Source organism: Monodelphis domestica, chromosome 1 (assembly GCF_027887165.1).
Source record: "Monodelphis domestica isolate mMonDom1 chromosome 1, mMonDom1.pri, whole genome shotgun sequence".
NCBI lineage: Eukaryota > Metazoa > Chordata > Mammalia > Didelphimorphia > Didelphidae > Monodelphis > Monodelphis domestica.
The window spans coordinates 664762239-664777174 of record NC_077227.1 but is presented as its reverse complement, the minus strand read 5'-3'; the positions used below and the strand labels follow the sequence as shown (position 1 = coordinate 664777174).

The following is a 14936-nucleotide window of genomic DNA, read 5'->3' as shown; positions in this document are numbered from 1 at the left end:
TTATTCTGTCCCTTAAGATCTGATATATAACAACTTCCAGGTAGCATGGTAGCAAGGAAAGGGCCCCAAATTTAAGAGTTAGGGGACCCAGGTTCAAATCCCAGCTCTGCCACACACTATCTATATAACCTTTGACAAGTCATTTAATCTTTTATCATCTCAATCTCCTTTCTCTCAAATGACGGAGTTGGATGAGATGACCTCTAAGGTCTCTAGATCTATGATATTTATTTTTTTTTTAATGTCATCTTTCTACCATTTGCTAATCCTCATTTATGTTCTCCAAAGCCTTCTTCAATTAGATCCCAGAATTGAGCAATAATAGTTGTCTGAGTAGGGATATTAATAATGATGATGATAACTAACATTTATATACTGTTTACTATGTGCCAGGAACAATACTAAACACTTCATAATTATCCTCATTTGGTCCTCACAAGGACCCTGGGAAGTTGGTGCAATGATCATTTTTTAACATTATACAGATGAAGAAACTGAGGCAAAAGAAGTTAAGTAATATACCCAAAGAGTCACACAGCTAGTAAGTATTTGAGACTGGATTTGAACTCGGGTTTTCCCCAGGTCCACCACTCTATCCCCTGAGCCATCTAGTTGTTTCATTCCAATTAAGGTATTTCTGGATCACTTTTCTTTTATTGCTTTGCTTGTGACTCCCTGTCACCTTTTCATTCATTATAATAGAATATTAATCATGGCCAAGTCTGTCCAAAGCCACTTATAGCTTTTGTGCATTTGAGTATTTTTTCTCTTCCCTAGCTGATCTAGCTTTTTAAAATTTTACTCTATGCACCTTAAGCCTCTTTTCTAATTTACTAAAGTCATTTTGCATTCTGATCCTGGCTTCTAGAGTGCCGGTCAGCATTCCCCTCTTGCTTTGATGTTATCCACAAATTTAATGAGCCTTCTCTTTAATGCACTCACACATAAAAATCTTAGACACCAGTAGGGCCTAAGGCTGACTGAACACCACTGGTTATGTCTCTCTGAGTTGACATTGCTTCACCCCTCATTAGCCTCTGCCTATGAATGGCCCCCTAGCCATTTGTGCACACACCTAAGTTATGTGATCTAGACCACTGTTTCCTTGCTAGTGTGTCAGGACACTTTGACTCATCTTAAAGATGTTCTTGGTATGTCAGAATGTGCTGAGTCTCCTTGGCTCAAATAATTATTTACCTGCCACATGCTCATGGCTCCCCACACTGATTGTAACCAGCTAGGTCACTGTCCTAAAGCCAAAAATACAGAAGTAACTTTAATGGACTACACAGAGCTACTAATCTAAGAGGAAGAAAGATCAGTTAGGCAGAGACCCAAATAGTTTGTGCTACTGGAGTCTCCCTCATAATCACCAGAGGTCCTAAATCACTGAGTACCAAAATATCTTTGTCACTGGGGCTGCAGAGACCTGGAAGCAAAGCATGCCCCAGTTGGCTGGTAACTTTTTGATTGTGCCTTATCTTCACCATCTTGGGAGGAAGATATGGATTTGGTACCAAATATACATTCCATCTGGCTGGGGACACAATCATCTGACCTTTACCAACACAAATGCCCAATTTGATTTCCTTCCTGACTCCACCTATTTTATTTCTAGTTTTTGGAGAGAGAACAAACTCTCTAGTCTAGTCTAGTCTAGTAGTTGTCTCTCGGTAACCGAGGATGACGATTGTCTTTGTGCGTTTTTGTGCACAAAGACACTTGTGCATGAAGATTTAAGTGGAAAAGTCGATGCACAGAGACAGTCCCACTCTCTCGGCGTTGGAAGCCGGGGTCCAGTGGCACGAAAAGTCATTACACCTGGGGACTTCCTCAGCTGCATTGGATGGCCCTGTTGTCTTTTGTGCTCCAACACAACCTAAGCACTCCACAGTGCTTTGCTGCGTCGCCATCTCAGCGGTTGAACCTTCTTGTTGGTTTCTTCCCCCTGTTCCACCGAAGCAGTCTTCACATGCTGGGTGAGCAAAGCCCTGCTTCACCAGGGGTCAATGACGACCCGATGGCTGCCCTCACAGGGTTTAGCCGGCCTGTCGAAGCCGTTGCCCGGGGTGTGGCCGCTGCCACATGCTAGCAGCTACTAGGAGCCATAAGTGAGAGCTGGGTGTCAGGTGAGGGTCAGTGGCTAGAGAGCTGCCCTAGAACAGCACAACAAGCCCTCCATACCAGAGATACTACCCCTCCCTGAGCACCCCATACACCCCACAAACTCTCTACACATTCACATAAAGTAATATAGTGAGTTCTCTGTGCTGTGCCATGTGGGTGCCCAATGAGTAGTAAATATCTCTTCTGACTTAGAGGTGACTTACAGAAGCCTGAAGAGTTTCTGGCAAAGATGGTAGTAAAAAGGGACTCAAACAAAAGGAAGAAAGGTGACTATAGAAGAGACAGTATTCTGCAGCCACCTGTTTTTCCACCATCCTATGGCTAGCACACATGTACTTCTTCTCCTAATCCCTATCATTTAGTGTTTCTGAATACCAAATGAAAAAGAAATTTCCTTTCCACCACTTCCCTTGCCTCATCCATAGCTGCTTCAGCCCACCCATCCCCTATTCTGCTCTGCCTATTCTGCAATGACCCTTCTTCCATCCTGCCTTCTGGGAACCCCTGCTCTACTGTGAACAAATGTCCCCTTTTCTCAGCCTTTTTTTTCCCTTTTGCTCTCCTTCCATTTTCCTGTGTGTAGACTGGCTCCCTCCAGAACACAATGAATTTCTGACCACCATCTCTAGTAAAGACTATACCTTCATTCATTTGCTTTGCACTGGACCAGAAAGAAGCTATATTTCTTGCTCTTCATTACTACTTTAGGCTCCTCCCTTTGATACCATCACTCAGCAACTTCTCCTTTAGGGGTTCACTCCATTTATTTATATCATTCTGTCTAGATCCTTATTGTAGCCATCTACCATCTTCAGGTTATTCTCTTTCCTTCCTCAAGAAATCGCTGGCTCAAAGCCTTGTTCTCCAATCCACCCTATGCCCTTACACCCAAAAGCTAAAGCCCAGCAATATACACCTGGATATCCTCTCAAATTCCCTGACCTCCCAGTGTATTACCTCAGCAGCACAGTGGATAGAGCATTGGACCTGGAATCAGGAAGACTAGCCTCAGATACTTATTAGGTGTGTGACCCTAGATAAGTCATTTGGCTTCTGTCTGCCTTAGTTTCTTCAACTCTAAAAATGGGAATAATAGCATCTACCTCCCAGGGTTGTTGTGAGGATCAAATGAGACAATATTTGTAAAACACCTGGCACAGTGACTGGCACATAGTAGTTTCTTAATGAATGCATTTCATCCTATCCCCAACCCCTACTTATATAATTCTGAGGGACCACTATATATCTTCATGCTATCCAAGCTACTCACAAAGATGGTCATACCCTAGAACTCAAATGCTATCTCCATGATTTAGAACTCTTAACCTCTCTGATCATAATCTCTTATTCTTCCATCTTTTTCTCTGATTTATTTCTTACCATGCCCTCAAACTATCATCTGATAATTCTTCTCCATTTCATAACAAAGTAAAAATCAATGTTGTTTATATTTATTATATTCTTTTCAACTCACACTCACATCTTATTTACCTTGTAAATTGACTTCTGCCCTTACCACTTGACCAAAATGGCTTTCTCCAAAGTTACCAAGAATTTTTTGCTTGCTAAATCATGCTTTCTGTTCTTTTTCTTACTGACCTGTTTTTAGCTTTTGACACTTTTGATTACCCCCTTTCACTTGTGTAATTCTCTTCTCTCTTGGCTTCTGTGATATTGTTCTTTGCTTTGTTCCTACTGGTCTTACCATTCTTTCTCAGTCTCCTCTGCCAGAAAAATTTTCTCTCTGTGTTTCTCACAAGTATCTAGAAGTATTTTGTTCTGGTCTTCACTGTATAAATGTTCACACAGAATCACAAAGAATTTTAGAGTTGGAAAGAACTGTGGTGCTCTATCTTGTCCAATCTCTTCTAAAATATACCCAACAAGTGGACATCCCAGTCTTTCCTAGAAGACTTTTAATGAATGAGAACTGACAGCTTCCCAAGGCAGTTTTCTTTATTTGCCCTTTCCAGTCATTAGGAAATTTCTTCTTATTTTATCAAGCCTAAATTTGTCTCTTCATTTTCCAGCTAGTTCTGCCCTTTGAGCCCAAGAAAAACATGATGATTCCCTCTTCCATTTGATAATCCTTTACATAACTTGAAGATATCATATGCCTCCTAACTTTTCTCCAGGCTAAGCATTAAGGTTAATTCCTTCAAAAGCTCCTCATATAACATGATCTTGAGGTCTCTATCATTTTGGTTGCTCTCCCTTCTAGCTTTTAAAAATCCTTCATAAATGTGGTACCCATAACAATGCAATTCTTAAGCTGTGCTTTGATGAAACAAAGCTCACTGAGAATATATTTCACCTTACAGACATGCCTATATGTGTGTGTGTACATCTGTGTATATAAAGCATATATATTTCACCTTCACCTCAGGTTCAGCCCAAAAGTTCTAGATTGTCAAGACCTATTTGGATACTGTTAGGTAGTATTTCTGCTTTGTTTCATCTGAAAATTTATAGGAATCCATCTATGCCTTTGTCCAGGTCATGAATAAAAATGTAAAATAGCGTATGACCAAGAATAGATTCCTAAAGAACTTTAGCATTATCCTTCTATTAGTGATGCTGTGTACCTCCAAATCATAGACTATCACACTCTCTGAAGAATTAGTTGAGAGCCACACAAATGGCAATGGAAGCTGATGATAAGTATAGGCAGGCTGTGACATGTTACCAAGAAAAAAAATTATATAGGAAATGCAACATAAAGGCTATCAACATGGAAATTGGTCATGTTACAAGAGTGAGGAATATCCAGTGAACAGCTTGTGTTGATCATGAGAAAAGGTCAAGATTTTTAGAGGAAGGACTCCCAGAATGTTGAGTGGAACCCCTGTGAAGGATTTATGAAGGGATTTGGACTAGCTTCACATAAATTGAGAAGGTGTGTACCCCCCTTGAAAGGGTATACCCACATCATTGAGGTCACAGAATCGTTGAAGTATAGAAATGCCCCTTGAGACCACCAAAATACCTTGTATTACCTATCCATCCTTCACATAACTGACAATTCTAATACAAAGGTCTTACTGTGTCATTCCCCTGTTTAAGGTAATTAATAAATGTTTGTTGAAATGTATGGGATTAAGTTGGGCAAATGAATGTCATTTCACCTTTCAGTAGTTGGGGTGTGAACTCTTGTTCTTATTTTTCTATAAGGGGTTGTCAAAATATGACTAAGCAATGATAATTTCTTTTTTAAACATAAGATTAGCAAGTAGGTTTCCTCTATAAGAAGTCTCTTCATTAAAAAGTGTTTATGTTGAACTGATCTGGTTTTAATTCTGCCTTCATTTTAATAATCACTTAATTTTTCTAAGCCTCAGTTTCTTCATCTGTAAGTTAAGAGAGTTAGATAAGATAACCTCTAAGGTCCTCCCTTCCAATTTTAAATATGTTGATACTATGACATATTTTCTTATTTTGTTGATGAATGTGCCACATAGAACAGGATCAAAAAACTTTGAACGTATTTAAATTTGATTCAAGAAGAAATTTTCTAATAATTAAAATGATCCAAAAGAGGAATGGGCTGCCTGGGGAGGTAATAAGTAAGATTTTCCCTCATTAGAAGTCTTCAAGAAAGGGCCAGATGACCATTTGTCACGTATATTGTAGATGAGATTTTTGTCCAGATATGGTTTCAAATAGATGGATTCTAAGGGTCTTTCCCCATCTGATATTCTGAGATTTTATGATAGATCCACAAAATAGTAAAAATGGAAAGAACTGCATTAGAATCGATTTCTTATGTCTCTTGATGATACCACCTCCCTCACATTCAAAATCATCTCAAAACTTCAGTCATCTTTGAATTATCTTCTTTCCTTCCCTTATGCCTGCCTCTCCTACATACATCTAATCAATTGCCAGCTCCTATGAATTCTGCCTCTACAATATTTATCTCATCTGCAACTCTTTCTTCACATTGCCAACACTCTCCTTCCAGCCTTCCTCATATCTCACTTGACCTCCCAATTGATTTTTTAAATTCCTGTCCCTTTTATCACCTATCCATCTTTCACATAACTAACAATTCTTATACACAGTTATACCATGTCATTCCTCTTTTTAAAAGAATTTCAGAGCCTGTTAACTCGAAGATAGGGATTCTTAGCTTAAGATGCACAGACCACTGAGAAAGTCTGTGCATAGATTTTAAGGAATCCATAAACTTGGATGTGAATGAAATGACATTTTACACTAGTTTTTAACTGAAATTTATATTTTCCTTCAAATATTTTAAAACATTATGCTGAAAAAAGGAGTCTGTATGCTTTAATGGACTGCCACAGAAGTTCATGATATATTAAAAGGGGAGGATAAAATGCATTCTCTTTGCATGGCATTTAAGGTTCTCCATGATCTAACCTTACCCTACACTTTCATCTTTATTTCGCTCTATTCCCCTTTGTACATATGATATTTGAACTAAACTTACTCCTAGCTATCCCCTTCTCCCATTCTGAATTCATTTCTTCCCCTTCTAGCTCCTGGTATGTGATTCTATGACCCTCAAGTTCTCACATACTTCCCCATACCAGGAATGTACTTCTTCCTCTCTGCCTATTGAAAACCTTCTCTTCTAAAAGGCTCACCTCAAATGTCATCTCCTCAGTGAAAGCTTCCCTGCCCTCTCTTGCCACCCCAAACCCCATGCTTTTTTTGGCTTCACATCTTGGGTTAGAATGAAGACCCTAGTTCAAGGACTTACAAGAAATTTTTATTCCATGAGTTAGTATAAGCATGAACTTTATTACTATGCCATAGAACAAGCAGTTAAAAAAAAAGCATACCAATACACACACAATATGGCGGCATAGATTGGGATTCTCTCTCTTTTTCTCTCAAATGTTTCTCTCTCTCTCTCTCTCTCATACACACACACACACACACACACACACACGACCAAAGATGGGTACAGTGGCAAAGATCTCAGTGGGATTTACCTGCTCAGACTGGGAGATTAATATTTTTGGTTGAGAACAAGTAACTAATGCTAGAAATGGAAGGGGGCATTTCTATTCAGACCTAGATGTGGTGGAGGAATTCCCTGGGTCACTTATCAATACCAGACTTGGAGGGAAGAATTTCCTCATTGGGGCCCAAAAGTAGGTGAGGATCCAAGTTAGTAATTGGGGACTCCAGAAATGGCTATCAGTATGCTGCCACTACATTCTATTGGGATCTTTGTCCAATCAAAAACTATGATCATTTACATGTTTGACACAGGATCAGAATGAGTTAGGACAGCAGGAAAAGTACAGGCTGTCTATTATTGCTTATATGTTTATGGTCTTTTAGGACCACTTAGCCTAAGTGGCGTAGGTTGGAATCCTATTGCTTATTCTACAATATCACACAATATATTTCCCAAATCACAACTATTATACCCCAGGTATAAATGTTCTCTCCTGACATGTTTTTTCAGAGCACTCTTAAACTTTCCTTTGTATTCACCTCATTTATTTTGTGTCACATGTATTTGCCTATATTTCATAATTTCCAAATTTTGCCTAAACTTCATAATTTCATAATAATAATAATGTATAATTTTCTCTCTTAAACTGTAAATTCTTTGAGACCAGTACTGTCGATTTTTTTCCACCTTTATCTCCTCAGGGACTAGTAAACGTTTAATAACTATTTGATTAATTGAATCAAATACGACACCAGTCCAATGTGGACTTTATTGTTAGCATGTAATTTCTCTGTTTTTCAGAGTTATTGTTTAATGCCTATCTTCCTCATTTTACAGGCTTTACTTTTCAGTGCAAGTCCGAGGGGAGAGTGAGAGAGAAAAGCTCCTATTAATGTATCAGACAAATGATCAAATAGTAAATGGACTCTTTCCTCTGAACAAGGAACTGGCAATAGAAATGGCAGCTCTTTTAGCTCAGGTAACTCCTATGTATATCTCTGCAAAGATCAGATATTAATTCATATTCTGGATTAAGTGTAGTAAAACAATGTACCTTCAGCAGTTCTGTAACTTCATTTTGCCATGATTAACACCTTAAAAATTACAGGTCCAATAATTACAGTTTGACTCCAAATTACTGACACTCTGGTAGAGATGGTGCAGAAGGAGATAGTATTCCATAAAGAGAATCTAGGTTCTTAATTATCCTGAAATTAAGCCACGAGGCTTTGAATTTAATAAAGGAGCATGAGTGTAGAACTGTGGGGCTGAGAATGCCAGGATAACATATTTGGATTACTTCCTATTCTTAAAACAATGTAATATGTATGAATCAGAGTTTAGGAGGATTAGAACATTTTCTTTTCTTTAGAAACTATTAAGTGGTTTGACACAGATAAATTAAGATTGCATTTTAACCATTTATCTAACTTCCAGTTTAGATACGAATTTTATAATCATTTTATTAATCTTCACAACAATTTCATGAAAATCTCCAGTAGTCAAAAATTGTCTTATAATATTGTATTATAAAATCAATGATATATTAATGTTATAATATATACTTATGATATGTTATTATATATTCAAGCTATTAATTTTATAGGGGACAAAGAGCTGAGACAAAAAGCAATGTATGTCACCTAAAGACTCTTGCAAGAGAAAATTAGAAATCCTATCGCTTTCACAGAATCACAGAATTTCAAGAATAAATGGGGAGCTTGGCAGACATCTTATCTGCCCTATATCTAAAACAGAGCTCGACAACCACACACCCTACTTGCGATCCAGCAGACTTTGCTTGAAAACCTCTAGGGAGAGGCAACTTACTACCTTTGCAAGAGGGTTTCTTAACCTTTTTGGTGTCACAGAGCCATTTGGTGATAGTCTAGAGAAGTCCCTTCTCAGAATTATGTTTTCAGTGTTGAAGATGAAAAATAAAAAAGTGTAATTATTTCCCCATCCAAGTTTACAGACTCCCTGAAATCTAGCCACAGAGTTCCTTTGGGGGTCATGGACCCCCAATCATGAACCCCTGCTCTAGAAGCAGCCCATCCTCTTTCTGGATATTTCCAATTGCAAGTACATTTTTCCTGACATTAAGACTGTTTGCTTCTTTGTAGTGTTGACCTATTGCTCTCATTTCTCCCTTCTGGGGCCAAATACAATCTGTTTAATTCCTTTTCCATATAGCCTTTTTTAAGTCCTTGAAAAGAGTTATCCTGGCTCTCTACCACCATTCTTAGCCCAGGTATAAGTGCAAGTAATAAATACTACATGGTTACAACAATAGAAATCCTGGTTGGTACTTTAGTGGCACTAAAAAGTATTTCTTTTTAAAGAATTAAAATAGTTTAAATATAGAATTTTTGTTTTGATGGCATTTTGAAAAAATGGAATTCAAACTTTGATATCTAAAGAGGCAGCTAAGTGACCCAGTGGGTAGACTGCTGAACTTAGAGTTAAGACTGGTTCAAATCTAGGTTCAGGCACTTATTAACTGTGCAACCCTAGACACGTCACTTAACTTCTATTATGCCTCAGTTTCCTGATGTGTAAAATGGAGATAATTATAGTACCTACTTCTCAGGGTTGTTTCGTGAAGTCAAATGGGATGATATTTCAAAAGTGCTTATCAAAGAGCTTGACACATAGTAGGCATTTAATAAATGTGTGCTTCTTTCTTCCTCATTTATAACAACAGAAAGTTGGACTCAATGACATCAAGAACCTTTCCAGTTCTAAATCTTTAACCCAATGATACTATAATATAAACATACATTCTTTAAAATAGTCATATAATCAAGACAAATGAAATGGTATACTTTGTATCTAAAATAGCAGCATCATTCTCCATTTATTTTTTTCAAAGCATTTTCTCTGATATTCCATAATTTCTATTTCTCAATCTTCCAATTAGGTGGAGATTGGAGATTTTGAGAGACCTTTCTCAACTCCAGCAGGACAAGTGACCTCTCAGTGCAAGGCAAATCAAACACTAAAACAAGTTATAGAAAAATTTTATCCTAAAAGGTATAGAAATGGCTGTTCTGAAGAACAATTAAGGTAAGAAAAAAAATCCTGAGTAATTCATGCTTATTGATGTATGTATGCATCATCTAAAGTTTATAGGAAGAGTTCTTAACTTGGAGACTGTGACCTTTTTTTTTTTTATTTTAAATTTTAAACCCTTACCTTCTGTCCCATAATCAATACTTGCATCGGTTCCAAAACAGAAGAGCACTAAGGGTTAAGCAATGAGGGTTGAGTGACTTGCCCAGGGTCACACAGCTAGAAAGTGTTGGAGGCTAGATTTGAACCCAGGACCTAACATCTCTAGGTCTGACTCTTGAACCTCTGAGGCACCCACCCAGCTGCCCCTGGACATAAGCATTTTGATAACTCTATTTTGATATAGTCGGTGTTCTCTATCATCCTAGGTATTCTGTTTTATGCATTTATAAACATGATTTGAGAAGGGGTCCAGAAGTTTCACTTCCCTGTTGCCAATGGGGTCTAACCTGCCCCCGCCTACACAAAAAAGCCACAGATAAACTGGTTTAGTGAATATATACTCATAGAGAAATCCAGTGAGATTGCATTTTCAAGACTTATTGTCTTATCCACATCAAGGCTATAGATATCCAAAAATTTGCATCTTCTTGAAAATAGAGATAAATCAATGAATCAAAAAAAATAAATAAAGAGAATGAAAATACCCCTTACTAGTTCATTGGTGCTGCCCAACAAGGAAATATCCCTCATAGAGATACATTCTTTTTTTTTCCCTAAAAAATTTCTGTTGATATATTTTATTGTTTATATCAACTTAATTTCTGAATGTCCCTCTGTCCTTCATTCCTTTGTAGTAAAGAAGTAAAAAAAGTAGTTCAGTAAAACCATGGCATATATGTAGCTAGCACTGCACACCTACAGTCTTCCTCCTCTCAGTGTAGAGAAACAGGTGCATTTTTTCATCTGTCTCTATCTGGTCTACCATTGACCCTACCCAGTCATTCTTGTTACACAGCATTCAGGATTTTTGTTGGTGTGTTTTTTGTTGTTCTGTAGTTGCAGTCATTGCGTAGACTATTTTCCTGCCTCAATTTACTTGCCTCTTTATCAGATCATGTTAATCTTATCCCACTTCTTTGAATTCTTCATTTCATGTTTATTTACTGCACAAAGCAGTCCACTTACCATTGGTTTAACCATTCCTCTGAGGGCAGATACTCCCAGAGCCTATTAGACCAATTTACACCAAGCTTTCGCCTTTCCTGACTGGATGATGGTAGTGTAGCCTCAGAACACTGGGCAGTGACAGAATCTGAGGAAACAGGAATGCTGAAAGTGGGAAATAGAGAAAGAAGTGAGGAGGGAAGGGGTGCAGAAAAGAATTATGGGAGTCACTGAAGGCAAACTTTGAGCTACTTTATAACTGTGCCCAGGCTCAGCTATGGAAAAGTTCTATATCACATTCTTGGGGGGTTGTAGATGTTTGTGAGAAACGAAATAATAATTTGTGCTCTAGATGATAAATTTTTCTTTTTTTTTCCTTATCTTTTTTTTTAAGACAACTTTGTCAACGATTATCAACTAGATGGATGGCTCTCCGTGGACATAATGCTGCTGACTGTGTGCGCATTTACTTGACTGTGGCCAGAAAGTGGGCGTTCTTTGGTGCTAAGTTATATCTTGCAAAAGTAAGAAATTTGTGGGAATCGGGGGTTTTAGATTGTACCTTTCTGTACACACTACTCTCACTTCAATCTATGAGTCAGGGTAGGGTCACAGGTCATCAATAGTGTGCAGTAATCTAAATTTAGTTCATAATTAGATTTGAAATGCATTTAAAAATAAGGGCATAATCCCAAACTCTGGGGATTATAAACAATGTAAAATGTAATGAAAAGATACTGATGGAAGGGGCTAGATGCAATCTGATTCCCTGTCTTTTCCTCACTCCCTATTTTTTTTGCTAATAGAATTCATGACAGCTTGAACTCAATTTCCCTTTCTGTAAAAATTGCTTAGCTCACACCTTTCCAGAAGAGTAGGAATCAGTTTATGCTTAAAAACCTTTCTTGGTGATTGTATTATTATCAAGTGAGGGATGGGAGGGATTAGATGCAATTCAGCAAGAAATTCCAAAGGCCTCTGGGAACTAGAAGATCTCATTCAATGTTGTCAACCATGAGTTGAGAAAACCAACCATTAGAAATGTGCCTAAAAGAAGAGGAAATGTGGTACAATAGAAGAGACATCAATTGATTTTAAATCTCAGTTTTGCTGCTTATTTACTGCTTGAACTTAAACAGGTCATTTAACATTTTGGGGCCTCCAGTTTCCTCATTTGTAAATAGATTTCTTCTTAGATTCTCTTGCAAGTCTTAGCAACTAACATTTCTATAGTTCTCTAAGGATTGCAATGCATTTTGGTTTAGATACTTATTTAATTTTCCCAAGAACCCTGTAAGCCAAAGTATTAGCTCCATTTTATCGAAGAGGCTGAAAAAGGTAATAATGCTGCTCTGGCTGGTTTCTTCAAACTCCAAGGATTAAGTTTATCACCACTAATCTCATTGTCATTGTTAAATCATTTTCTCAATCTTGTCTGACTTTTCAGGACCCCATTTGGAGTTTTCTTGGCAAAGATACTAGAATGTGTAAGAATTAAAATTATATCTTAATAATAAAAATATTATATATTTTAGAGGTTTATTAAATGATCATTTGAAATCAAGGAATAAAGAGGATACAAAATAAAAACCACGTGCCCATGGCTGGTTAGCCATTTTCAAAATCCCCACTTTACCAATATCACCAATGGCTGCAAGCCAAAGAGGGTGTGGGAGCAATTACATCCATTTAAATGACAATAATGTGATTGGCCAACCTGGAGATGCAGGAGAGATTATAGGGAATTTTGGGAAATACTAAGGACTTCTGGGGAATGAAGTCAAAGGTTCAAAATCTCAATTTATACAAATGCTTTGCCATTTCCTTCTTCAACTCATTTTATAGATGAAGAAACTGGAGCAAACAGGGGGAGGGGACTTGACCAGGGTCTCATCTAATAAATTTATGAGGCTGGATTTCAATTCATAAGGTTGAATCTCTTCCTGACTTCAAGCCACACTCTTAACCATCATGCCACCTAGATGTCCATAATCTCATTACCATTCATCTAACTCAAGTCTTGACTGATACTGCCTCCCTCAGCACTCTTCTCTGATTGGAGGACTAAAAGGAAGACTATCAAACTTCTCCCAATGTCTTTCCTCATGGAGAGCAGAAACTGATGGATTGGATTTACCATTCTTCATCTGCTGTTTTGCCTGATGTCCACAAGATACCCTCAGGCCAAGTGCCCCCAGGGTCCCACCCCACCCAAGCCTTCTTTTATGTGTTCTCACCTCTTTAGACTGTACACTCCTTGAGGGCAGAGACTATTTTTCTTTTTAGTAATTGTATCCCCAGACCTTAGCATGGTGCCTAGCACATAGCAGGTATTTGTTTATTTATTTATTTATTGGATTGGTTATAAATATTTGATATGGTGCTTTAAGACTTTTTTTTTTACAAATATCTCATTTTATCTTCACAAAAATCCTGGAAGATAGGTGCTATTATTATTCCCATTTTACAGATGAGAAAACTGAAAGAGACAGGTCAAGTGTCTTCCCCAACATCATTCTACTAGTAAGGGTCTGGAGCAAGATTTGAACTCAGATCTTCCTGACTCCAGACTCTATCCACTATGCCACCTAACTGCCTTAGGGGATCTGTCTTTGGTAGAACAACCAGTTTCAGAGATAGGATTTGTTAACTACATGGGGGGGGGGGGGGAAGAATAGTAGAAGTTGATTTGGGAAATTATGAAGTAGCTTGTTATGTGCTTTTGGAAAGAGACAGAGACTGGACCTGTCATTTCATTGGTATTTGGGAACTCATAAGTGAGGAAATTCCTTTAGCCACTCAGGTCGGTACACTCCTTTCCACCTATAAAATTAGAATTGTCTAGAGCATTGAGCAGTGAAGTGACAAGATCACAAGCCATTAAATGTCAGAGACAGACCTGGGGATTCTCCTGCCCTCTGTCCACTGTGTCAAGTGATAACATGGGAGAGAATTTCAAGCTACAGGAGTTGCATTTGGCTATTCACATCCCTCTCACCCTCATTTAGCCAGACTTACTCATTCTTGTGAGGGCTGATCTCTGCACACCTCGATCTATATCTAATGAGTATTATGAGAGTCTGATGATGTTCCATGCTTGTGGTTATTGAAAGCTCTCAGTAGGTTTAACTTAAACAGAACTCATCCACATTTCTCATGATTATTTGGATTCTTTTTTTTTCTTCCAAAGCCATACTTTTCGGGGCATCTGGTTAGCTCAGTGGATTGAAAGGAGGTCTAGGTTCAAAGCTGGCCTCCGACACTTTCTGGCTGTATGAACCTGAGCAAGTCACTTAACCCTCACTGCCTAGCCCTTGACACTCTTCTGCCTCAGAACCAATACACAGTATTAATTCTAAGATAGAAGGTAAGGGTTTAAAAAAAAATCCTTACACCAAGCAGATTAAACTCTAGCTAAAATTTTAGAATATTGCACAGATCTGAACAAATAAATAATTCAGAATGCTAAAAATTACTCTCTTAAGGAAAATAATAAAAGCTGTGTGACCCTGGGCAAGTCACTTAACCCCCCTTGCCTAGCCCTTACTGCTCTTCTGCCTTAGAACCAATACCCAGTAGTGATTCTAAGACAGAAGGGAAGGGTTTATAAAACCTCCAACATACTAAAGTCAATTTTTTCTAGTTCCAGGATAAAATTCGAGAAAATTCAGAATAGATCTCCCTAAACATCTAATTC

General features: G+C 38.0%; 1 protein-coding gene across 3 annotated transcripts in view; it reads left to right on the top strand.

The window, feature by feature from the left end:
• Positions 1-14936, top strand: part of PLEKHH2 (pleckstrin homology, MyTH4 and FERM domain containing H2) — a 129346-nt gene that overhangs the window by 106193 nt on the left and 8217 nt on the right. For 2 of the 3 annotated variants that reach the window (XM_056822875.1, XM_056822826.1), the window contains 3 exons: positions 7898-8039; positions 9981-10126; positions 11634-11763. In XM_056822875.1, the coding sequence (XP_056678853.1) occupies positions 7898-8039; positions 9981-10126; positions 11634-11763 (418 nt within the window). Of the gene's footprint in view, positions 1-7897; positions 8040-9980; positions 10127-11633; positions 11764-14936 lie in introns of those variants that run through there. The other variant, XR_008917461.1, reaches the window with a different exon arrangement.